The sequence below is a fragment of the Serinus canaria genome, chromosome 4, assembly GCF_022539315.1.
Source record: "Serinus canaria isolate serCan28SL12 chromosome 4, serCan2020, whole genome shotgun sequence".
Taxonomy (NCBI): domain Eukaryota; kingdom Metazoa; phylum Chordata; class Aves; order Passeriformes; family Fringillidae; genus Serinus; species Serinus canaria.
In genome coordinates, this window is record NC_066317.1 from 63,454,814 (window position 1) to 63,479,599 (window position 24,786).

Here is a 24,786-nt window from a genome sequence, read left to right on the forward strand (position 1 = left end):
TGCTTGCATGAGCCAATGTTGATATTTATTTCTCCATTACTTCTCCAAGGGACAAAACTGATTAACTCAGTTTTGTAGGTGAAAAACTCAAAACGGTTTGGTTTTCCAGAGCTTGGAACGTTACAGGTCATTAACATGCAATTCTGTTATCAGCACTCAATTGTAAAGAAAGGAAAGGAAAGGAATAAAAGTATGAAAAGTTGATAGGAAAATTTGACAGTCATTTTATTGTGGGAATTTTTCCATGGCAATTGCTGTATAGGCGTTACAGTCTTGTAAAAAAAAAAAAATTAGCAAGAAAATAAGATAAAGCCATTCAGCGTCAGTTGACAGGGTATAATACAAAATGAATAGTAATTTTAATCACTAGATTCTTAAAAATGTTATAGCTCATTCTTGCAGTTGCCAGGGCCTTGGGACAGAGTCTGTGGTTTACCTGGTTTTGGTTTGCGAATGTGGAGCCAAAATGGCTTTTCGGCTATGCCTACGAAATTGTTGGCTCTACACAGATATTCTCCTTCATCTTGTTCTGTCACATTGAACAGATTTAGGTTAGCATCGGCTTCAGCGTTTTTACTGATCCAAGACTGCAGGAATAGACAGAAACCTGAACTTCAGTAAACCAAACAATAGCTCCACGGCACCTACATCAGCTAGGATTGACTGTGCACGGCTGTGGTGACATCCCCGGCTCACCCTGGCCTGAGACACCTCACCCAGCACCTGGGTGGTGAAAAGAAGCTGCCTTCGGCCCCCAAACCACGTGCAGGTGAGCTCCCTTCCCTTCACACATGTGATTTCTTTTTTAAAACAGACCAGTTTGCCCCTTCTCCACCTGATAGCACTCAAAGGCTCCATGGTTTCTGAATAACTCTGCAGACAGGAGCACCAGAGAAAGGGCTTAAGCAGAGATTTGTGTTTGCAACCAGGCTCAGCAAATACTGTTTCAATTATCAGATTCCAAAACAGAATTTGGAAACAAAATATAAGCAGTGGCGGTCTGAAACTCGCTGCTGACTTTGTCTTTCAGAAATTAGCTGTAATTTTTTCCACTGCTTATAGGAGCCTCTTCTTTACTAAATAAAGTGGTGTATATAAATCAAACAAACTTCAAACTTTTAAGCAATGGGTTTATTTCTCTTCTTCTATGCTGCCACAACAGCAAACCAGCTTTTTCCCTAAACACTAAACAGTTGTTTTTATTTTGGCTGAAAATGCATAACTGTTTTAAGTGGCCTCAGAAGAAGCTTCAGTTCTGGAAATGAAAATAAAGCAAATGTCTTCTCTGTTTTGGTCTTACACTCTCCAGCCCAGACTTGATGCCTTTCATTTCCAAGCCTGATCCTGCCAATATGACTTGCAGCTCATTAAAATCATCGGGGCAGCCAGCTCTGACAGGTTATTAGGAACTGAACCCAGAGGAGGCACCAGAGAGGAGCCCCAATGTCCATGTCTGATGACAAACACCACCAGTTTTGACCTGAGCTCATCTCCAAGGCTTATGTGCAAGCCTGTCTGCCCTGACTAGTGGGGAAACGTGCCTGCCTGCTGTTGCTGCCTTGTTTATAATTAAACCAGGCATGTTTCAATGCAGAATGTACTATTTAGCTTTTGACAAAGCTTGGGCACAGTGTTGCCAGCCCCCCTCTGTAACTGGAATGCATTTAGTGCTCTTCTGCAAAGAAAAAGGGGTTTTCTTTGATCACAAATTAGCTCAGGCTTTCAGGAACTGATGCAGGTGATGGCTTGGTTTTGTCAGGCTGTTTAAAAAATGGTTTCAAAGTACAGCATTCAACTTATCCATCTGGACTTGGGTGGGGTTTGACACCCCCTCACCCTTCCCTTTAGATGTAGGGGGGTAATTTCACATGCTGGGGACCTCTCTGTCTCCCTTGCTGCAATGGAGACTGGGGTATTCCTCACACTTTAACTGCCCCATAGCAGTTCCCACGCTCCACAAAATCTCCTGAAAGCAGGAGGGAAGGGCAGGCTGATAAAAAAGCCTTATCTCCCTGCAGGCAGCAGAGCATGGGGCAGGAGAGAGCAGTTCTGTGGGCAGGGGGGCTGTTAACAGCACCCTGCTCCTGCCAGGATGCTGGGGCAAGGCAGCAGCACTGCACGGCACGAGGGAAACAACTCCATAACGCCAATGGACCAGCCCTGAGACCACAGCAAGATCATTTTATCAGATCTTTACATATAAAAAACAAGCACACCACATTTAAAAAGGGAAAAAAAAAATCCCTGCAAAGCTGAGCCTGACACAGCTCTGTGGAGGCCCAGCACTGGCGCACAAAAGATGCATCCCAAAATGGAAATGCTCCGTGCCCCAGCGCTGATGCCGGCATTAACACAATTCAAAGCATTCCTGATTAACCAGAAGTAGTAAATAGACGTGTGCTGGTGCTATTCAGCAAAAAAACATAAAACCAAACAAAACTTGTGCTTTCAAACGCCTGCCTGTGCTCCCCTTCGAGGAATGCGGAGCCTTTGCCGTCCACAGAAGAGAAGGTGTTTGGCAATTCTAATTACCTACCCACCCCGGTGCCGCTCCAACTTAATTTTAAAACACTATTTATAAGGACTATTTATATGTTCCTTGCCACGGCAAAATGGGGGCTTGTGCTTGTGACACAAGGCACTGTTCACAGCCGCTTTGCAAACTTCCAAAAGGTAGCACTTTATCCCACGGGGACCACACACGGAGCTCGGAGACTATATGAGATGGCATGTGACACAACCAGCTATTCAGAGCTTGGTGCTGGGCTGTGAAACCAGGGGGAAATTCAAATATGCATAATTCAAAGACATTTGGAAAGGTGGCGAGGAATAAAAAAAAGTTTTCTAAACTCCAGAAAAGCACATGTTGCCAGTCCTGAAGAACTGTCTCCAACCATTTCTTCCAACCAATCTGTTATTTCAATCTGTGTAATTATTTCCAGGGTCCCTGGCTGTTATTATAATGGATCTGGCTGCGTTACAGTTTTGTAGATACTGTCTGATAAGTGGTGGTTGGGTTTTTTTAAAGTTCATACAAAGAGAAGAAGGGTGTGTGCAGCAGGATGTGCACAGGGAATGTCCACACACAGGACAGCCTCAGCTTGAAGCTGCAGAGACAAAATCTGCTTTCAGCACTAACTGCAGAGCCAGAAAAACTCCATTTGGCTCTGTATATTTTAATAAACACCACCACATGATGCTTTTAACAATTTTTTTAAAGTATTTTAGAAGTCCAATGTGCTCCTCACTCCCTATTAGCTGCTTTTATATTTTCACTGCTTCAGGGGAACCAAATCCCCTGGCTTTGTTATGGCAGTAATCTGAAAGTTGCCTTTCAAGAAAGTATTTTAGCAAAGTAAGGCCTTACCATGTACTTTTTGCTCAATTAAAAAAAAAAGGCTTTTCTGAGCATTGATAACAGTAATGTTCACAAATTACTGGCTGGAACAAGATTATGTTGGCTCTCAGGTGCTGGTAGTTCAGCATTATTTGGTATGTGCACACTGCAATGTGCTTACTTGGAAGAATGTGTTTTAGTTGGGAGACTTTTATTTTAATAAACCCTGAAAATACCTCCATTGAAGCTGTAAAAAAAAAGGGTATTTTTACAATTTTAGGTCAAATGCAATCTGACAGCTCTTTCATTATGCTGCATTTCTCACAATTGCCTCAGCTCTTACAACTTTACTTATCTGTGCCACCACAGTAGTAGTGTTATCTCTGGCAAACAGAAGAGTTTGGAATATCAATTTCAGGACATTTTTGCTGTATCCCCTCCAAAAAGAAGAGTAATCCACTGGGCAGGCTTACAGAAAGAACTTCCCTGAGGGTGAGAAGGAGGAGCATGTACCAACCTTCAGCACTGTGACATACGGGGTTCCATCGGGGCCATATTTGCTGCCATTGACTTCCACGTGTTTCAGCCACTGGATGTGAGGCTGGGCATCGCTGTAGACCTTGCAGTGAAATTCCACATTGCTCCCCACCACCACAGTCTGGTTGGCAGGGAGCCCTGCTTGCAGGATTGGTCGGTGGGGTGACCTTTCTGAAAAACAGAAAAGAGGGGAAATCCTAATTTTCTTGTCTTATTTTTCCCCCAGCAAGTATTCTCCTCTGGAACATTAATCTTCTGGCTTTTCAGGGGAAAGGGTAAAAATTTGGTTTGTCCCCCACAGGTGTCCTGATCACTGCTCTACCTAGGGCTTCTCAAGCCAGACAGGGAAGAAGCACCTGGGATGGGAGGGGGCATTTCAGCTCTGCCATTCCTTCTCTCTCCCTCTACAGACCCACTAAGTAATTTACTGATCACAGACGTGAGCCCAAATTGTTGGCCAAAACAAAGCTTGTTGTCGGTTTTAGAAGACACGTTGGGAAAGAAACCAAGCTCCTGCTTCCCATATCCTATCAGGCAGCTGTTCCACATGGCCACAGATCAGGAGTTGAGGGAAAGCAGTGGGATCTCACCTAGCACATCGAGCTGGTAGGTGTGCCTAATGTTGCCATATTTGTTCTCCACGACGCAGGTGTAATTCCCTCGGTCTGACGGCACAACGCTCTCCATCACCAGGCTCCACTGCTGGTGTCGCAGCTAGGAGAAGAAATCCAAACATTAAGACTTTCCAAACCAATAAACCATCACTGAGCTTCACACATCTGGACCCCAGAGGAAGCCTGAACATCACAAGGACCCGTTTACAAGGGTAATTAAAGGAAAAGGAAAAAGTTTTTCACAGAGTGATAAAGTTCTGGAATGGTCTGCCCGGGGAGGTGGTGGAGTCACCATCCCTGGATGTGTTTAAAAAAAAAGACTGGATGGCACTTGATGCCATTGCTTAGTTGAGGTGTTAGGGCATGGATTGGACTCGATGATCTTTAAGATTTCTTCCAATCTAGTGATTCTGTGAGTTCTGTAAAGTCTTACTGAGAACAGGCATTAAGACCAATGCAAAAGTGATGCAACACAATGTAACACATTGAGATTCAGTGGGGACTTCTATGTTTCCACAATAATCACAAACAAAGCTAGCTGACAACCAAATGTGGCATCTCCCATTAGAATAATGACTTCAGCAGGCATCACATAGGATCTTTATTTTATGTGTTTTATATATTTTAATATTCTGATCTATATTTTTTTAATGTGTGGGCTATGGAGGCAACAGGTTATGGCATTTGTCTGAACAGAAACAGGTTTCTCCACCTGAATTAGTCCCCTAAATTCCCTCTAAAAAACAGGAGCAAACATGCTCAGCCTCAAATCTGGTCCCGAGGATGCTTGGGCAGCCCTTCTGTTCTGGCACCAAGTTTTATACTAGTTGGTTTTCTGGATGTGGCTCATGTCCAGAGCTGATGGTGGTTCAGTAGCAGAAGGGAAAGCACAACCCCTGCCTCCAGCCTGACCTGCTGCCCTGTGATCTCACCTAGAACGTTTGTTTCTAATGATTCTAAAGGAAATAATGGATATGGAAAGCAAATCTTGAATTAATACTGAAAGCAACCAACAGTAACAAGGATGAGTTCAGGGTGCATAGCATATGAAAGCTCTCCAAATCTCTGGATATTAATTTGATGCCTTCTGCCGCCCAAAGCAGAACATTTAACTTTATTAAACATTTTGAAGGTGACCCCAAGGACACTGAAATAGGAGATTTACAATAATGCTGCACTATAGAATGTCAGGGGCTGATGGAAAAAAACAAGGGTATAATTGCTCCTGGAGATTTCTTGCTACAGCAGGTGAACTCAAATATGAAGGCATTTAACCTCTTTTGCTACACATAAATTGCATCCACATGCTTTCTGTAAGAGGGCCAAGCTGCAATCAAAGCCAGAACTTTGCAAAGAGCAGGTTTAAAACCATAGGAGACTAGACAGCTTAGTTGCAAGATAAGCAAGCAAATGTCATTTTAACAATTTGAAGACCTCTACAGCCCTGAAAACAGCACTGCAGAGCCCCCCATTTTTCAGAGAACGCTGAATATGTCATTGCTTTTCATTTTAGAGTATGGGTAACAGGAGGTTGTGACCAAACATTTTGTACAGACATCTCAGCTGTGGCAGATGTCTGGTCAGTTCTGACTGCACCTCTGCCCAACCAGGAAGGCACAAATGGAGAAGCTCAATGAAGGAGCTGAACCAACATCTCACCTTTTCCCCCTTGCTGCATCTCTGTAACAGTGTGGCAATTACAGAGTAAGAAAAGCTCTGAGAGCAGAGAGCCTGGACCCTGAGCCCACAGCTGAACACACCAGACCTTCAGGGAAGTTTCAATGCAAATTTGTGGCTGCTCAGTGGCTCATTTCCATACTGGCTTGTCTCATTGTTGTGTCTAAAGGCTTCTTTAAAACCACTTTTCAGCACTGCAAAATGTTTGCATCTGGAACCCCCAGGAGCTACTCCAAGGAAATGGGCTCCAGACACATGGATGACTCCCTAGTCTGACCTATATTCTAAAACCAGATCCAAATTAGGTTGTTTTACAAAGGATGCACTTTCAAAGACACTTTTATGACACTTTCAAAAACTTCTCTTCTTCAGTTTTGTGATGGGAACTTTGTACTCTAAATAGAGAAGAACCTCGGGGCACAGACTCATCAGGCCGAACTTGTTTGGAAACTTAGGAAGACATTTTCAGTTTTGAAAACTTTTGGCAAAAGATAGAAATTCTCATGTTGGGATAGTCACTGCACTCGATGAAACACTAGAAACATGAAGTGACTTAGTGCAGGCATTAATCAGTGGGTGAGATACTGGAAATCCCTCTGGTTTATTTGGTGTTGTCATTCTTGGCTCCTTGTGAAACAAACATTTACAGACACACTTGGAACCTCGTGTTTGCCAGACTGGTATGCAAGTCAGTGCAATGGTCTGGGGAAGGGATAATCCTCCATCTCCCCTCCCCCTCAATCTTCCCTTCCAGGGTCATTTAACACACACAGGCTTACAATATTAGAGATTCCAACACGGATTTAACCATTAATGCTCTCTGGGAAATTTCATATGATAAGTCATATGAATTTCTTTCCTTTACCAGTTAAGGATGAACTGTAACAAAACCAGGTTAGCCAGCCTGTCATGTTTTCAACACTCACCCTTCTCTCTTGCAGGCTTTGCACTGGGCAGTCACACAGGTCTAAATGCCATGTGCAAGGGGCAGATGTGGAAGAGTGGTCAGCTTTAATTTGCTGACAACAGGCTTCTCACAATCAGCATTAAAAGTCTTTCACACACTGAAAACAAATGAGAACATTCCCAGCTCAAGGATTTCTGGGTTAAGACCAGATCTCGAGATGAAGCGAGCCAACCAAACTCTGCCAGATCTGGATTTTGCCCATTCTTTTCAAGCTGCCTAATCCTGTTATGAAGTTAAGTTGTAACAGGGAATTTAAATCTTAAATACATGAGATACGGAGCAGGTTTTCAATCCCCTTTTCTGGTTCAAATCTCAGCTGATATCTATCAGTATATTTATACTGGATGAGATTTACACTAGATTACTTATATCTAACTGTGGCTCATGACAAAAAGCAAGCAAATAAAGGAAGGAAAATTACAGAGAAAGATGTCTATATCAAAAATGGGACAAAGAACTACACCTAGACAGAGAGTTTAAACCAATCTTCCTGTAATTGTCCTGACATTGCCTTCAATAGCTCTTTTAAGCATTGACTTGTTGCTGGAAGGTGCCCCCAGAGAAACAAAGCACAGCGATGCCAAAGACTCACTACTGTGTTTTAGAGGATGAAACGTGTCAATTTAAACTCAAAGATAGATTAAAACTACTGGAAAGTGGGATGGGGAATTGCTTTCAGCTTCGGATTTTTTTTTCTGGAGGCATAATTTAGTGCAGCTGATGTGACACAGTTTAGTAAAAAGCCGCTGGAATGGCGCACGCAAGCCTGAAAACACTTCAGGATGGTCCTTACAGCCTGCAATTAGTAAAAGATGCTTGTGCTTTGTGAATGTCATCTGCTGAAGAGCAGTTTACCCCCAGGAGTTGCCTCCCCACTTCTTTACCCTCCATGGCTTTTCAGAAGATCCAAACCTGAACGTGTTCTCAGCCTCATCCAGACTGGAGCAGGGACAGGACTGAGGAAGGAGCTTTAAAGGCTTCACTGAAACCATCACAAAAGGCTCTTTCAGGAACAGGTCTGAACTAACAGGAAAGAAACAGCCCAGAACTGTGGGGAGGGGGGACTTTTTTTTGAATCCTTCTCTGGTTTCTGGAGCATGGCACGCTTTGCATGCCCAGTCCCCTTTCAAAACACTACGGATGTGGCAGGCATCAGCACACAGCTATTCCAAGTTCTGGTGAAGGTGCCTTCCTACAAGGCACCTTCTCTCCTTAGCAGCAGAGTCCAGGGATATGTCAGGGCTGGGAGAGTGCAGCCTAAAGTTGCTGCTCAAGAGTCTTTCCTTCTATGATGATTTTGTTACAATCAGCTGCAGCAGTTTTATTGTCCCCAAATAAAACTAGAAAAAGGAGTCGGACTGTGACCTCAAGGGGACAAAGTAATAACAGCAGCAGCAAAATGTGAGAAAAGCTGATTTTCCTTTTAAAATCCTGACTAATTCATGATATAAAGTAGCACAGAGACTTCTGGATAATTAAATAATTTGACTGCAGTGGAATTTTGTGTCCCTGAGCTCTATCTGTAAACATGAGCCAGAGCATTTTCCAGAACACCTCATGGTAGAAAGGAAGCAGGAAGAAGAAAGCAGCCAAGGAGCAGATGCTATTACTCTGGCTACAAGGGAATCCAGCACTTGACCAAGGGTCAGCGATTTATACCACAAGAATGTTAATGACTACCAGCATGATGATCCAGCTCTTTGGTGAGGTCTTTCCTATACCTTCAAAGGACACTGAATAGGTTTTCTTTGAAAGCTGGGAGCAGCTATGGCTTGGTCCAACACATCTCAATGCACTGGGCTCATCTCCAGAAATTAGGACTGAAGTTTCTGCTGCTGCTTTTTCATCCCTGCTCACAATTCAACCATAAACCCAGCCCTATTTTTACCTACTCTCTGAATGACCACTATAGACAAACTAAGAGGGAATTAGCCTTTGATCCCAAAGGACAGCAGTCCTTTTTAACACTTTTGGTGCCAAGCCATTCCTAAAAGTGCAAGAACCACCTTCATTTCTACACACTCAGGACAGTGCTCTTAAAACCACCCATGTTAATCACAGCACAGTACAATTTTCTAGTTGGTAGAAACAACAAAATATTGAGATCCAAACCAAGATCTTACCTTAATGCCCCCAATTCTGTGCTCCCCTCTGAACTCCTTGCCATTTTTCAGCCAGTAGATGGAAGGGGTTGGGTTTCCACCCGCCGGGCATCGGAAGCGAACGGTGTTGGCGGCGGGAACTGCCAGCAGCTTCTTCTCCATCTTATCTGGCCGGGTCCAGAAGGGGACACCTGAGAAGGGAAAAACCAAGCTGAACAGGCCCCTTTCTGCAGCAGAGGATATCAGCTGGTGAGCAGATACATTTGAAGAGTCTTTGGCGTGTGCAGATTGACAGTTAAATTGCTACCTGCTGCCGTAAAGATAAATGACACAGAAATGCTTTCCAGCTAAATGACTCTCATTGACATAGAGAGGGTGTTTGCATTTCAGTTTTGTGATGAAAGGTTCATGACCAGGTTCTTGTCTTGGTAATGCCAGTATAAATCTAAAGTGGCTCCTTTTAAATCAACAAGTAGAGTTATCCCAGATCAGGATGAGAATCTGGCCTCAGTGTGTAAAAAGATACAGATGTACCTTTGGGATATTAGTAGCCAAGAAGCATAAACAGCAGAAAGATGTTAGAACTGTAAAAGAATGTTGATGGGCCAGCAAGGGAGCAGACAAAACGTATGAGCTGAGTGCCCTGGAAAATGTTCCTTGTCAGTGAGTACAAATGTAGTGTAGCCTCCTTAAGGGAAGGAAAGAAAAAAAAAGCGCCAGTGCCAAACTGGTTTATCGTGTTTATGTTCTTTAAGTACAAGTGATTTTAGTTTTAAAGATTCATGTTACCTTTGAACAGGGATAAATTTTAAAACACCAGTGTTAGCATGAGATACTTTTTATAATCTGCCTCAAGTACAGCTACGTTCCTTGGCTGTGTTACAAACATTACATATTAACTCCAAATTAAGGCAGCAGCAGCGGCAAACTCATTATACTGGGAAGAAAGAAAAAGTTTTTAAAAAAAGCCTCCCAAGCTTTCATTTCTGCTTAAGGCAACACTGCAGAACTGCACATGTTGTGTTTCCCCTGCCCCATCCAGCCCCCCAGATCTGCGCTCCACACCAAGGGCAAAGGGAGATGGGGGCAGGCAGTGTCTGGGCTGTAAACAGCAAGAAAGAGGGCAAGGAGTGTAAATGGCATCTCCTCCAGTTGGGTAAGAAAAACTCACAGACATGGAGCACCTGTTGCAGAGGCACATGTGCTTCTGGCCAAGACAAACTGAAGGCATTTTTCCTCAAAGGACTGCCTTGGAGAACAGGACAGCCACCAAAGCTGGTGGGACAGCCTTGCTGCTGGCCTCTCCTGCAGTGGTGACAATGGTCAGAAACACCAGCCAGGATCACAGCCCCATCTCAGTGCTACTCTGAAGCCCCTGTAATCCCCCTTCTGCTTAATGACAAGCATGTACAAAGTTTTCCCTCTTGCTGCATCTCTTCGAGATGCATGGGAGCTGCTCCCTTTCTCCACCACTCCCTGATGCATTTGGCTGCATGATCCCCATCCCATTACCACTCCAGTAAGTCAGAGATTGACCCCACCTTGGTGCAGGTCCCCAAGGACTGCATGTCCCCCATGCAGGCTCCCTGCTGCATTCCAGCTCCAAGGATATTGCAGGGAAGGTCATACAGCTCAGCCAAGGCAATCCATTGGTTTTTAGCACCTGCCAACACTCTCCCCATGTTTCCTCCACCTTGCAAAGTCCATGAGGAACTGGATGCCAGGAGTTCCATCCAGGACGCCCCTCCACATGCTAGATACAGCCCTGCTGGGCACACCTCATGTTCCATCTGCTTTGCAGTGGGATGGCTGGACACAGGAGCCTCAGTACCATCATCTCAGGGAGGGAAATCCAGTACTGAGGGTTTGCATCTGCCCTCAGCCTGCCTTGCACAAGGGTGTGATGCTATCAGAGTCAGCCCCACGTATCAGAGGGATCTGCACTCACACATCCCGCGTAAGCCTCATTTTTCAAATCACTAAACTGCTTAAGGCCCTCTTCTTGCCAGGATCCTGCAGGAGCATGGCTGGCACAAACAACAGCAAAAAGAGGAATCCCCGCAATTCCCATGGCCCTGGAAAATCCCAGCCACAAACTTTGCTGTGAACACACAGCATATCCAGGAGGCCTGAAGTCCTACATGGTAAAGTGAGCTAAAATGGGACATCATGCAGCCATCTACTGCTCCAGATGGCAGAACTGCACAAAAATGGGGAATATTCCATGAAACATTAGAAGAGAGGGTGCAACCACTAAAGGAAAAGGTCATGATGGTAAAAGGATGATGCTGTTATAGCATGAAGGTAGGGCAGAAACCAAGCAAAGACTGGGCAAATCCCCAGGCAGCAACAGGGGAGTGAATGCAGAGGACACTTGGGGTGGTGTTGGGAAGGCTGGAGAGCAGAGGGCTCCAGAAACCCATGCTGGTCCTTGGCTTCTGAAGCCTGGGCCATTTTCTGGCCAAATGTCTCCTTTTGGCAATGCACCTTTATTTTCTGGGGATGTTACAAGAGGCTAACAGGGCTACAGGGGAGAGGTATGGCAGGCACAGATGGAAAAGTTCCCTTTTGCCACCGCCACAGAGGGCAGCCAAAAAACCTGTCCTGTTGTTTGATTAACATACCTGCCCACAAGAAATGCCATTTTATGTTGTTGGTGACAATCATCCAGGCATGGAGGTGTAATTACATCACATGGTCACCTGGGCAGGACCAGGTTCCCCTTTTTGCTTTTTGGGGCTCTTCCCTTTTACACAACATCTGCATGTGCTGCAGGGTGACGTTTTATCACATTTTTTCATTCAAAAGATGAGTTTGAATCTCACAGGAGATCCATCAACCCACTGGCTGCAAATGTAGTCACTGAAGCCAAGGGGGATTTTGCTATCAGACATCAGAGAGGAGCAAGATGGAGCCCAGGAAAGTTTCCAGCTGGGGATATTCTCCATATGGAGCAAAGGCAGGATTCACTCCTGCCTGCTGCAATTAGACACGACTTCTTCCCTGAGTGCTTTCCCTCGTTTCAGCGCTCTTCTGTAAGATTCAGGGCTTGCCAGGGCTGGGCACCCCTGGATTATTGTGCCAAGACTCAAACAGGGCATTGCTCTCAAGTCAAACTGGAACTGGAAGAAAGCGTCTACACATTGAAAACAGTGCCTTTGTTCTCACTTGCAGGAGTAGTGAACAAAACATCCCTGCTTTTGCTTTGCCCTGCCCTCTGAGTCCCTTCATTACCACTTTTTAAGGGCCTGAAAATGTTGCTAACTCTTCTTTTCAAGCAAAGTTTGCAAAGCTCCAGAGAGTTTTGGGAGCGGGAAAAGAGGAAGGATGAAAGACAGGAAAATTTTTTAGACTAGCTCTCTGTAAATTAATTACTAGCAATGGTTTTGCATATGCAGGTGTGAAAAAAACAAAAAGGGACCCCCAAACATTATCACCAGCCCTTTCCCATCATCAAACACTAAGCCTGACGGTCCGTTTTGTTCGTCAAAGACACCGGCCACCCATCCAACTGGAATGACCAATTAAAAAAAACCTGAGAGCAATACTTGGAATAATTAATACAGCCAAGCACTCATTTAGCAATTAGGAGCTGCCACCAAATTCTGTGGCAGACAGAATCAACCCTAATTGTGTAATTTCCCCAGCTGACGCCTCTGAGGACAGAGCCAGATTTAATTGGAGATTATGGGGGCTCTTTGAAGGTGCTGGGGCTGCGCAGCGGGGGCTCCAAACAAACAGATACAAGAGGGGTAGGGAGCACTGGGGCAGAAGCACAGTGTGTGAAAAGGGAGTTTTGTTTTTGTTTCGGGGCCAGGAGAAACAGCTGTAGAGAACAGAGGTATTAGAAAGCCTCTTTCTGCAAAGGCGGATCACGGCTTGCGACAAGGCTGCGACAAACGAGCTGATCTGAAGCTGCAGAAGTTTCTCCTCATTCTTTTCTGCTGCCCACCCCTGTTTGTTTCTGTGCTGCCCTTCAGAGAGGAAGCTGAGAGTGAGCATAGCAGGGCGCTCCACATGGAATTTGGTATTTCCAATCCTTAAAATTAACAAGATTGGGTTCAAACTCATGATGCAATTGGAATCAGCTTTCTGAACTCTCCACTGTGTGAGGATGAGGAACTCTGCTGAGTAACACAAGCCAGAAAAGTAACTTATCATCACAAGGGGCCAGGACAAAAGGATTTTATTCAGTGATATGCAGCATGGCAACACTCAGTGAGCCAGTCCAGGATGGATTGCCTCCCCCCAAATATGAAACACTATCAGTTTTACTGACTAGATACCTTTAAGGTCGCTTCCAACCCTAACCATCCTATGAGTCTGTGGTATTTTTCTTTTGCATTAAAGCAGTTATTGCCTTTCCTCCTCTAACTACTGACCACAGCTGTGTCTGAAGCCTGAGCAGGGCCTCATACACCCCGTGAGAAGGGCACATTTTTGCCACAGGAGATAGAGGACTTGTGTCTTTGGGCTGTTCACAGAACATGGCACACCATGTGTGCCTGCCTGGGATGGTCCTTCAGCCCCTGCTCCTGGTGGGATGTCCTGGCAGTGGTGGTACCAGGGTTAACAACACAGCTCCCCAGACTCAGGAGACCTCTGAGGGTTAAGTGGAGGATCTGACATCAAAGAAAGCAACATAAAGCACACCCATGTCACGAAACACCACTGCCCTGACACATTAACCTAATCAACCATTTTTAAGGCAGAAGAGAATCCAACTTTTTATAACGAGACCTTTAAGCAAAGCCAGCTGTTACCTTCAGGTCTAAAACCAGAGACTGCCTCAAAGTCAAGAAGACCCAGAAAACAGGCTATAAATACATGTGGTGAAATGTGTGTTTTCCTTTCCAGTGAAGAAAAACGTCTTTCTGTACCATAAGCCAGCTGATGTTTTGTGATACCTGTTGCTAAGAGATTGAGTTCTCTATAAACCACATAAAAAACTGTACAGAACAATCAGTTGTGCTCATCAGAAGCTGCTCTGCAGCAGGAAAAGATCATGACCAAACCAGACCTTCCCTATGTCTGTACCATTCTTCAGCAGGTATCAGGAGCCCTGAGCACCTCTGCAAAGGTGCCTGTCACCTGGCAGGATTTGGCCCCTAATTAGAATCTATCAGAAAACCACTAATTGCTGCTGATGGGTCTCCTGGCACTGTAACTCACCATTACTGTCCACACACTGCACACACAGCAGTATTAACTTATTGCAGTGGCAGACCTGTTTGAAAGAGTCCTGCATGTGCAGTGTTATGGGCAGGAGAGACTTTCCAGTCATGTTGAACTTCTGCCAATGTACATAGCTGATTGGGAGTTCAAATGCAAAGACATCTATTTATTAAAAATACATACACATGGGCAGCTCACTCTGCAGAAATATAAAGAGCAGAATAAAACCCAGCACTAACACCTCTGAGGCATGTAATGATCCTGATTAATGCTATTGCACTTAAAGAAAGCAGCAATGGGATTGAAAGAAATTATTTGTGAAAGCACCAAGCACTGTCCTGGGATTCTCTTCCTCACAGGAGTGAAAGAAAAAGCCAGTAAAGCCAGAGAGGCTGCTCTCACTTATGGCACCAGTAAAGTTGGCCCTTGGCTAGTGTATGTTTTGTATTCTGACCCCTGTCAAGATGCTGGTAAGGACCAGAATCAGAATAGTTAAAAGCAAAGCAGTCAAGGTTTGAAATGGCATAAAACTGGTGTAACATCAGTGCAGTAAAACAAACATATATATATATAGTAAGTGGGCTTGTCTGGATTTACATGAAAGGAGAATTTGTAACTACTCATCTATTCAGATTCTTAGCATCAAATCTTCAAAATACACTACTGCTGCTGTAGGATTCCACAGGAGCAATACCACTCTGGCAGCTGTTCCTAAATTTTTAGATAAATTTCATTCATCATGGTTCCATCCTGAGGTCACTGATTTCAACACAAAGCTGCTGTGTGACTACATGAACACCCAGAAGAGCTGCACTGCTTGGGAGCCACAGCTGCTGCAAAGAAAAGGCCTCTGTACCCCAGAAAAATGAATTACCTGTATCTTCTGATTCATCATCGTCATCCTCATCATCACCTGACGAAGGGGAATCTGGAAAGAGACAAGAAAGAAGTGAAGCAGAAAGAGGATGGCAGGTGGGGACACTGTGCTGGGTGAGGCTGTTGGTGTCACACAAGGGACATCCAAGTGATGGCTCACCCTTCCCTGCAGCTCCACCAGCCCACCCCCTGCTGCTGCTGGGACAAGCACAACTGGACAGGAGCTGTCTCAGCTGGGAGAGAGGTGTCAAGAGTTTGCCAGTGCTCTGAAAATGTGGTCCAATGTCAAATACTTCTCCCTGTGTAAAATGTTCTCTTCCTCATAAACACAAAAGGAATTCTAAACTGGAAAATTTCTTTTTGCAGAACAAGCTCTCTGACTGCTTTTTTTTCCTTCCCTCTAGCATTCACTCTGAAGACTTTCTATTTTACCATGTCTCAAAACGACAGGTCAGCATTTCTAATTCACTTTCCCTGCATTTTTCTTTTAACTCAATATCCTCCTGCCACACCTCCCTTCATTAACTCCTTGTTCAAACACTAAGACCAAAACTTTTGACCTTCTTGCAGTCAAACCTCTCTCCATCAACATTTTGATGGCTATTCCAGTTCCCTTTAGTTATATTCCTCCCACAGAGGCACCTCAAGGCTGTAACTCAATACAGGTAAACAGGTGGGAATTTTCCATCTGTATCTCTCCAAAACATTCTGAACTGTTTCTTTTAATGTGGTCTAACATTTCACCTTCTCCAAGCTGCCCACAATGAAGGCTCAGTCCCTCTTCCCCCCATCAATTGACTACTGTAAATGTAAATGCCATTATCAAATAGCAGCTTAGTGTTTAACTTAGTTTACACAGTTTAGTTTGTACACTTCAGCATCTGGAAGATTTAGCATCACTGATGTTACATAATCTCCAGGAATTTTTCTTTCAAATAAAGGCAAAATGCTAATAAACCCATCAGCCTTTATGTTCTGAGACAGTGGTAAGAGAACTTGGCCTTAAACACTAGAAAACAGGAAACATTATGAGTGTTCAACATGTGGCCAGAAATGTAAAGAGCTGTTTCAGATCAAGCCAGGCAGGACATCCTTCATTGCAAGATGCACTTGAGTTTTCTACTGTTTTCTGACCAGCACAGTGGAGGTAAAAATGGAGAAAGAAAAAGGTGGGGAGGGTATAAAAAGAGGGAAAAAGAAGGAAAGGTAACAACAAAGAGTTCTTCCCTGCAGAATCTGGAATGGCCTTCCAGGCATTTTCCCCATCCACAGAAGTAACACAGGAAACATCTCCCTGCCTTAGACTGAAGGGGCTCAAGGTGCTTTGCACCTTCTCCTTGGCAAAGCCTCAAGGACGACTCCAAGCACGTCTCTAACTGCAAATCCAGGTTGAGGTCCTGCTGGCAGCAGAACTAGGGAAATGCCATGGGGCTTGCTGAAAGTGAAGTGGATGTTTAGGTGTTCTGGCTGATCCAGCAGGTTTACTCAAGTCAGGCAGAAACTGAGCCAAATCCCCACCAGCACTGACGGAGAAATCAGCACCTTCTCAGCTCTCCTCTCAGATTTGGTTACCCACATATTAACACATGATTATAGTTTACTTCTGCTTTCCAATAAATCCATCATGACCAGAGGAGTAGAATCAATTTTTAAACTAATTCAAAATCATTTTCACAATGTTGAGGGAAGTCCTTGACTTTGTTTTTAGGATGAGAAGCACAGCTTAGATTTTAAGACCAAATATCCCATAAAATAGCTACTGTCCTATTCAAATTACTAAAACATCACCTTTTTCAAAAATTATAAGCTATTTGTTTATCATTTACTAAAACAGTAATCCTTAGCAGAAGTTGTTAAAGTATTGTCAAGAACTGCTCAAAAGGGCTTTAATTATGAATGAAAAGGGACTTAATTTGTTCAGTCACCTGTTTTGTAATGCCTGGCCTTGGGTATTTTGAAAGCTCTGTTTGCTGGTACCAGCCTGCAGCCCATGCTCATCACAGGGGTGCTGCTCAGCCACTAAATCCAAAGGCTGTTCTGTGCATGAAATGGCTGCAGAAATGGAGCTTCTGCCAACAGGGCTGGATATCAGTTTGGGCATGCAGCCTCTACGTGATCCTTTCCAAGTGCTCAGGTTTTTAGGGGACAATATGTTTGTTTTTGTAAACTAGCAAAACATTCAAGCCCTTGTCTGTCAAGGGAGGAATTTTAAAGAGATCAAATCCTGCTATTAATGAGCCTGGTTCTCAGCCCTTGAATGCCATCTCCAGCATCTACTTGCTCTGCTTCCAGCACCAAACATCCCCCTGTGCACAGTCAGAGTCACTGCAGCACAGTCAGTTTGTTGCAGACTCAAATCTCATGGCTCTCTGTAGGAAAATCCTCATATGCCCCTAGGACATGGAAGCATTCTCAAAATGGAACTTGTATGTGGATCAGCTATTCCAAACACACCGAGCCTAGCTTTGCTCACTTAAGAGCAGAGATCAGAGCAATTCTAGTCTGTTACTACAGCTTTAAACCAGTTTAATGCAGAGAACAACTGCAGCCCCACACATCAGATATCCACATGAAAACCTGACCAGATACCTGAGCTAATTGCTGGCATTACCTTTAAGAATTGGGGACACAAACCACAAATCTCTGATCACAATCTCATCTCTGCAGTCCTACGCTGAGCAATCAATACTAATTATGAAGAAATATCTGAATATATGAGAGGCGCCACTATTGCCACATAAAGCAGAGCTTCAAAGTTTAAAACAAGTGCTGCTGACAGCTAAAAAGGAGGCTCCCACATTACCAGCACTTTGGTGGTAATGACAGTGGGCTAATAGAATCAAAGACTCATAATGTTGTCAGAAAGCAGGTTCAGGTTACTCGCTAGTTCTTAAGCTGTTATTAGCTATTATTAGTGAAGAGGAAAAATACAGGGGCTTAAACTTTTTAAAAGCAGAGGATTATCAGTCCTTCCACTATTAAAAACAATTTCTCACTTTACAAACTTTTGGGGCTGGCAGCTGTTTCATTTGAGCATGTAACCAGCTGCCCTCTCCTGCCTCCCTGCTGCCCCTTGAACTCAAAAGCATTTTCATGTCACTTAGGAAAAAAAGAGAGAGTAACATTTCTAACAACCTGCAGTTTGCTGGATAGTTCCAATAATCGTACCTAGTTAAAGAAAGGCTTTCAAGGGCCAAATACTTCTTTAACCATTTAATTGATATGACCTTGAAGCATTCACAGCAATCTCCAGTAACGCTCAATAAAAAGCAGATGTTGCTGAAGGCTTGGTGAAACGAGCTTTTATTCTCATGATGGTTTTCTCTCACACAAAATCCTATTGCACAAGGAAGCTCTCAATGGAGTGGATGTGATTCACAATCACAAACATCTCTGTGTTTGGTTTTCAGACAGAGACTCTTACTTTTTGAGGGAACTCAACTTTTGGAGAAAGGACCTGCTATTCAAGGATTCTTGAAAAAGCTCCAATAGTTTAAGGGCAAATGAAAGTTTTCAAAACCTGAGATCCACAAGGAACTAATTCTCCTGAAAATTCAGGCTTTTAACCTGTGATCAGGAGAGTTTTTATCTGCTCACAGTGATCCACCTACCAATGCACCAGCCTGAAGTAATGAAAATGACCTTTGTGTTGGTGGTTAGCTATCTGGAAACAACAGATTTTTCTGGCACTCTGTGTTTAGTGATCCAGGCTTGGACAGCTTGTAGCTGTTCTGTTCTATCATCCTCATCACAAAAAATATGGCCAAGCAAATGACAGCATGTGCTTTGCTAACACAGCACTTGTTTGCAACGTATGAATCCCAATAAGTAACTTTGATGAAGCACATATTTTGGATATACACAGTTCACAGATAAGCTACCTCTAAAACAAGCTAGCAATTTGTGATAACTGTGATGGAGGGCAGAGATTTACCAGCTACAACAGAGAAACAGTCTTCAGGAACTTCCAGCTCTTACGTGCAACTTTGCCACTGATATTTCACATAACATGGAAAACATCCTTGAGCCCCCGAGAGCCACAGTTCACTCACTCATAAAAAACTTCAAAGCCACACGTAGCACTACATCTACCTGAGTGTTAAGGGGGATTTGAGGTTTAATCTGACCAGCACCCTTTCTGAGTCTCTCTCAGTATTAACATCAAGGTTCAACACTTGCTGTGGACACTCAAGCATTCAATTGGTTTGTTTTGCCAGTCTAATCACTGTCAGGAGTTTCCAGGGAGTACAGACCTTCCAAGGACAGATAAGTAGCCCAAACCAGTAGTTGTGCTGAACATGTGAAAGGGCAAAAATTAAAAAAAAAAAAGAAAAAAAACTCAGAAAATTACTGAAACAGTTGTATTTCTGCACATACCTGTAACTCTGACTGTAAAGTTTCCCAGGACCTCGTTGGAATGCCTTGGCTTGCAACTGTACAGCCCCGAGTCATCATATGACACATTGATTATCTTCAACAGTTTTTGTCCAATATGAGTTCTGTTGGTAGGTGCAATTCCAATACCATCTTTAAACCAGAAAACAGACACAGAAGAGCCTTGGGTGTTACAGGAAAGTTCAATGGTATCTCCATTTCCAAACACCAACTCTTCCAGAAAGGCGGTCTCACTCCTCAAGTATTCTGCAAAGGGAGAAAGAAATGGAGATGAATAAATAAGAGCAGGAGTCAGAGATAGAGTGTTTAAAAAAGAAACACATCTTGTATTTGCTCTACTGATGCTTCCATGTGCCCAGACCTTGCCCCTGCCTGCCACAGGCAGGTAGCTGTGCAAAGAGAGTCAGAGATCTGGCTGCTCTACAAGGATGGCTTTGACCCTGTAGCAACCAAAACACGTCCACCCCACCAGGTGCATTCCAACAAACAGCACAGACCTCTAGAAGGGTCATTGCAACACCCAGTGCTGCAGGTGAGGGGGTGATCTGGCAGGAGTAAGTGTGTGCTGGCAAGTTCACAGCTCAGTCTCCAGACTTCCTTCTGTTTATTGCTGTGAGTCTGCCCACAAACCCTCTGAGACCCAGCAAGGACAGGATATAAGGAGCAGAATCAGGGATAACCCAAATTTCTTATGGGACTCTGGGTGACCCAAAGGCAATGTCTGTGGGCTGAAGAAAACAGGTGGAAAGCTGGACAGAAAATAAAGGCTGGAATAGCTAAAATAAATGAAAGCATCACTAGCTTCCTGCTGAATTTATTCTGTGTGCCACAGAAGTGCAGAACCAAAGATACTTTCATAGATTATGACTTCTCTGTGAAGCCAGTGCAAGTAGAGCAGCCTCAGATACCTGAGGATGTAGCATTGGCTCCAGGCTGCTCTTTTGCCTTGAGGTGAAAGAGTTGGAGCAGGCTACAAGAGAAAAACGTGTTGCTTTTCTCTTCTTGTCATGTGTGTTCTTATTCTTGCATAAATGTAAAGATTTAAAATATATAAAAATGTTGCAGTCAATAGCCTTGCAGGGTAGAAAGAAAGGTAAATGTAAAGATTTAAAATATAAAAATGTTGCAGTCAATAGCCTTGCAGGGTAGAAAGAAAGGATTCTGGGAGCCTGAAAAGGTGGAATTTCATGGGAGGTATTGTCTCGCAGGAGGCAAAGCCCACACTCATTGGGATTACAAAGAACCTTTCCTCATACCATGGCAGCAATTCCAACTAAAATATTTTATGGTTTGACCAGAATGCTGTGGTGTTCATGCAGTCAAAGGTTTAGGGTGCTGGGTTTTTTTTTCCCCTTTTAATAATTTTTTTCCATGAAAGCATATCCTTTTAGTAAATCAAAAAAGAAGCCTGAGCTCCATGCAGAATCTCCTTGCTATCAGATTCATTGCTACATTTGAGTGTTTGCCCATGGTCTCTTCCCAACTGGGATATATCTCTGGGGAAAATACGGTCAAGAAATGTCCTGGTTTAAATGTTCAAGGTTTTTCTTCCTTCTTCTAGACTATGAGGATTTTTCCACTGGTACCAACCTTGGCTTCAAATTGAAAAGCCCTGTGGACAGCTTTGCACTTGCAAGACTGAGTACTGGTCTAACTTTGATGGAACATCTTGCTAATTTCATCTACTGGAAAACAAACCCCACACAACTGTACAAGCCCTCGACACAAAACACAGTTCTACCAAAGCTGTTTGCCAGACGATCAAGCCTTGTATATTTTGGCTTTTGTATTACAAACCTACTGAACAGGAACAAGCCCAGACTAAGCACAGGCCAAACTGCACTGGTTAGCTGTTTAAAAGGAAATAACTCTTTTTCAGAAACCATAATGAACCTGGGTTAATGACAAAGCAACAAAGAATTTTTACAAAATGTATACAGGGAATGTTGGAATGAAGAGGAAAGTAAGACTCAGCAGATGGACTGGGGTCTCAAGCTTCTTCTGTGGAATGAGGCAGCACCTCTTGTTTCTGACAGCTTGATTTTGGCATCTCTACCCTCAATCTCCAGCAGAGTCTCCAGCAGATGTTGTGATGCAAAGTTTGGTTCTAGTGACTTCTTTTGTACTGACTGGGAATAATGTCAGGGTAGATGTAGCAGTGAATTAAAAGGAGGACACTACTCAAGGTCTTAATCTCACTTCTGTTAACTGTTTTTCAAATCTCTGTTTATATACTTATGGCTTAAAAAATAAACAGGAGCCAAACTAGAGATTTCAACAAAGTATTTAAATGGGCACTCAAATGCTTTTAAGCACTTTGCCAACCGTGACCTTGGAGAACCAATTTTTACTCTCATTCCTTATTTAGCTTTCAAGTACAGAGATAAATCTGAAAGCAGAGACAGTCTCATTTCCATGCTTGAAACAGCAGGAGTTCAAAGCAGAGAACCACAGCTCACATCTCCCGCAGGGTGGCCAGAGTCCAGCACCTCCTTCCTGCCCTCCAGCTCCATGTGCTTGGTGTTTCCAACACCTTTTCAACCAGAGACACCAAGACATGAAGGAGACATGAACTGCCCCCTCTGAAGCCAACTCTCCAGCTATAGAAAAATAGGGGAGGGGACACAGCCAGGACAGCTGAGCCCAGCTGACCCAAGGGATATTCCAGACCATATGACACCATGCTCAGCAATAAAACTGGGGGAAGAAGGAAAGGGGGGATTGTTTGGGGTGGTGGCATTTGTTTTTCTCAGTCACCCTATGAAGAGCCTGGCTGTCCTGGGGATGGCTGAACACCTGCCCTGGGGAAGTGGTGAACTAATTCTTTGTTCTGCTTTGCTTCTCTGTACAGCCCTTGCTTCTCTTATTACACTGTCTTTATCACCACCCCCACGGGTGGTTTTCTCACTTTTACTCTTCCAATTCTCTCCTCCATCCTCAGAGTTGGGGTGAGCAAGCTGCAGTGTGGGGCTGAGTTCCCAGACAGGATTAAACCATGACACACAAATTACCAGGGAGTTAACCCAGGTAGGGGTTACAGGAGCCCACTCTGACACTTGCCAGCAGAGCAGGGATTAACACATTTGCAGCTTTAACAGAGAGAAAGAGAGGGAAGAGAGAGAAAGAGGCCATTTGGGTTGTGGGCTCCCAAAGCAGTAATGACTCGAGAACCACCAAGAGATGCATCTGATGGACATCAGCCCTTGCAGCATCATCACTGCTCATAGCAAACACACTACAGAGAAAGAGACCACTTTTAAGCTGTTCAGAGGAACAAAAAGGCAGCAACTGGCTGAAAACACCTTCCACAATGAGGAGCAGTTGGCCCAGCAACGCTGAAATGCTTTTGTATGTATTCACTTATAAGGATAAGATACTTCATCTCCGTGGCTGCTTGGCTCATCCCAGCAATAATTCACTTTCTGTGTGGTTCACAGCTCCAAGTGCTTAAGTGTGTCAGTATTTCCATCAGCTGTCTGCCCCTCTCAGACATCAATACTTGTTTCTGGCTGAGCCTGGAAATGTTTTATTTTGGTTTTAACGCATGCAGCTCCCAAGTTATTTTTTACTCAGGCACAAAAGGACAAGGAAAAGGTGGTGGGCTGTTCCTGGGCTGCTTACGGCCCCCAAAAAATCCAGGCCAACCTCGAGGCTGCCTGATGCCCTCCTGTGTGTCAGGCACTATTTCCAGATGCTGCTGAGGATTGGTGCTGGGAGCCCCATGGTCCCATGTCACCTCACAGGGTGCTGGGTTCTGGCTCCAGAAAACTTCTTTTCACCTTTGATTTTTCCCCTGGAACAACTTCCCACAATCCTACTTTTTCAAACACCAAAGTGTTCAGGAGTCTCCTGAGGAACTGCTCTGGTTTCCCTCAGTGGGCATCCTGCAGCAGGGGAACATCCACCACACAGCTCAGACTACACTGGGACTGCCCCACAGAGCACTTGAGGCACACAACCTTCTGTACCACCAGCAAGAGATTCCTCACCCCACCCTGACCCCAGCAACCCCGAGAGGCTCTCCAGGATTGCTCCACAGCCCAGTGCTGGATGGACCAAGACTCAGTTCTGAGCAGACCATGTTTTTCCCTTTTCAAGCTGGACAAGCTGTATTTGGCATGTTAACAAGCACAGAGACAGCAGCACTCCACGCATTTCTCTTGTCAGGTTAATCTGAAGTAGTTCCTTGTTCTGTTATTTTATTGCACCAAATCCACTATGGCAGGATACATTAGAGGATCACAGAGCAACAGCCATGGCAGAGATTTCTCCTGTTGAGTTTGTTATCCCATTCCCAGAGGGATCATGGTCCCAGACAGCAAGCTGGTGAATAATTGCTGGAGGTGCATGAAAACCTCCAGCATTAGGGAGATGAACACAGCCTTGGTGGCAAAGAGCATGTACACTATGTCCAGACTCAGACCAGCACTGTCTCCTGTCTACTGAGCCCTGGTTTATTCTAAATAAGTGTCCTACCTGTGTTAACTGAGTGTTATTCACCCAGTGAATAATTTTCAGGTGTTTTTCACAATACCTGTGTGCCTGCTCTTGGGATGGAGTCACTTCCCTACCTCACCTTGGGGCTTCTGCACTGGGAAAAGCAAACTTCCTAGAAGGGAAATAAAACACTTTTCTTGCCAAATATTGTTCATTTAAGATCTGTCTAAATCTAAAAAGCAGCCAGGAAAAGTGATGAGTGGCTTCAGTGTCACCTCCCCATGCCATGCACAGAATCCACATCCACATTCCTTCTGTCTCCTCCCAGGGAGGCCGAGAGACCCTGGGGGAATATTGAAAACCTCCAAACCAGTCCTGAGCCCTGCAGCCCCTGTGAGAGATGGGCATGATAAGATCATGGCATCACCTGTTTCCCCAGGAACCTTCTCAGGGTCCCTGCAAACCTCACTGCTCTGCAGGGAGCTGATGGGGTATTTTATATATATATATATATACACACACACATATATATAAATATATATATGTATATGTGTATATATACACACACATGTATGTATTTGGCAGTGCTTTATGCAGGGCACAGCTTTCCCTCCTTTTTGCACAGCCATGATGGTGCCAGAGGTGGGACATCCCTTTCTGGCTATGGCC

At 44.2% G+C, this 24,786-nt stretch overlaps 1 protein-coding gene across 3 annotated transcripts in view; it reads right to left on the reverse strand.

The window, feature by feature from the left end:
* The window catches only part of FGFR3 (fibroblast growth factor receptor 3), a 55,366-nt gene that overhangs the window by 14,486 nt on the left and 16,094 nt on the right, over window positions 1-24,786 (reverse strand). For 2 of the 3 annotated variants that reach the window (XM_050974259.1, XM_050974258.1), the window contains exons 2-7: window positions 19,663-19,926; window positions 15,284-15,337; window positions 9,256-9,425; window positions 4,465-4,588; window positions 3,855-4,045; window positions 437-587 (exon numbers count right to left, since the gene is read on the reverse strand). In XM_050974259.1, the coding sequence (XP_050830216.1) occupies window positions 437-587; window positions 3,855-4,045; window positions 4,465-4,588; window positions 9,256-9,425; window positions 15,284-15,337; window positions 19,663-19,926 (954 nt within the window). The remainder of the gene's footprint in view (window positions 1-436; window positions 588-3,854; window positions 4,046-4,464; window positions 4,589-9,255; window positions 9,426-15,283; window positions 15,338-19,662; window positions 19,927-24,786) is intronic. The other variant, XM_050974260.1, reaches the window with a different exon arrangement.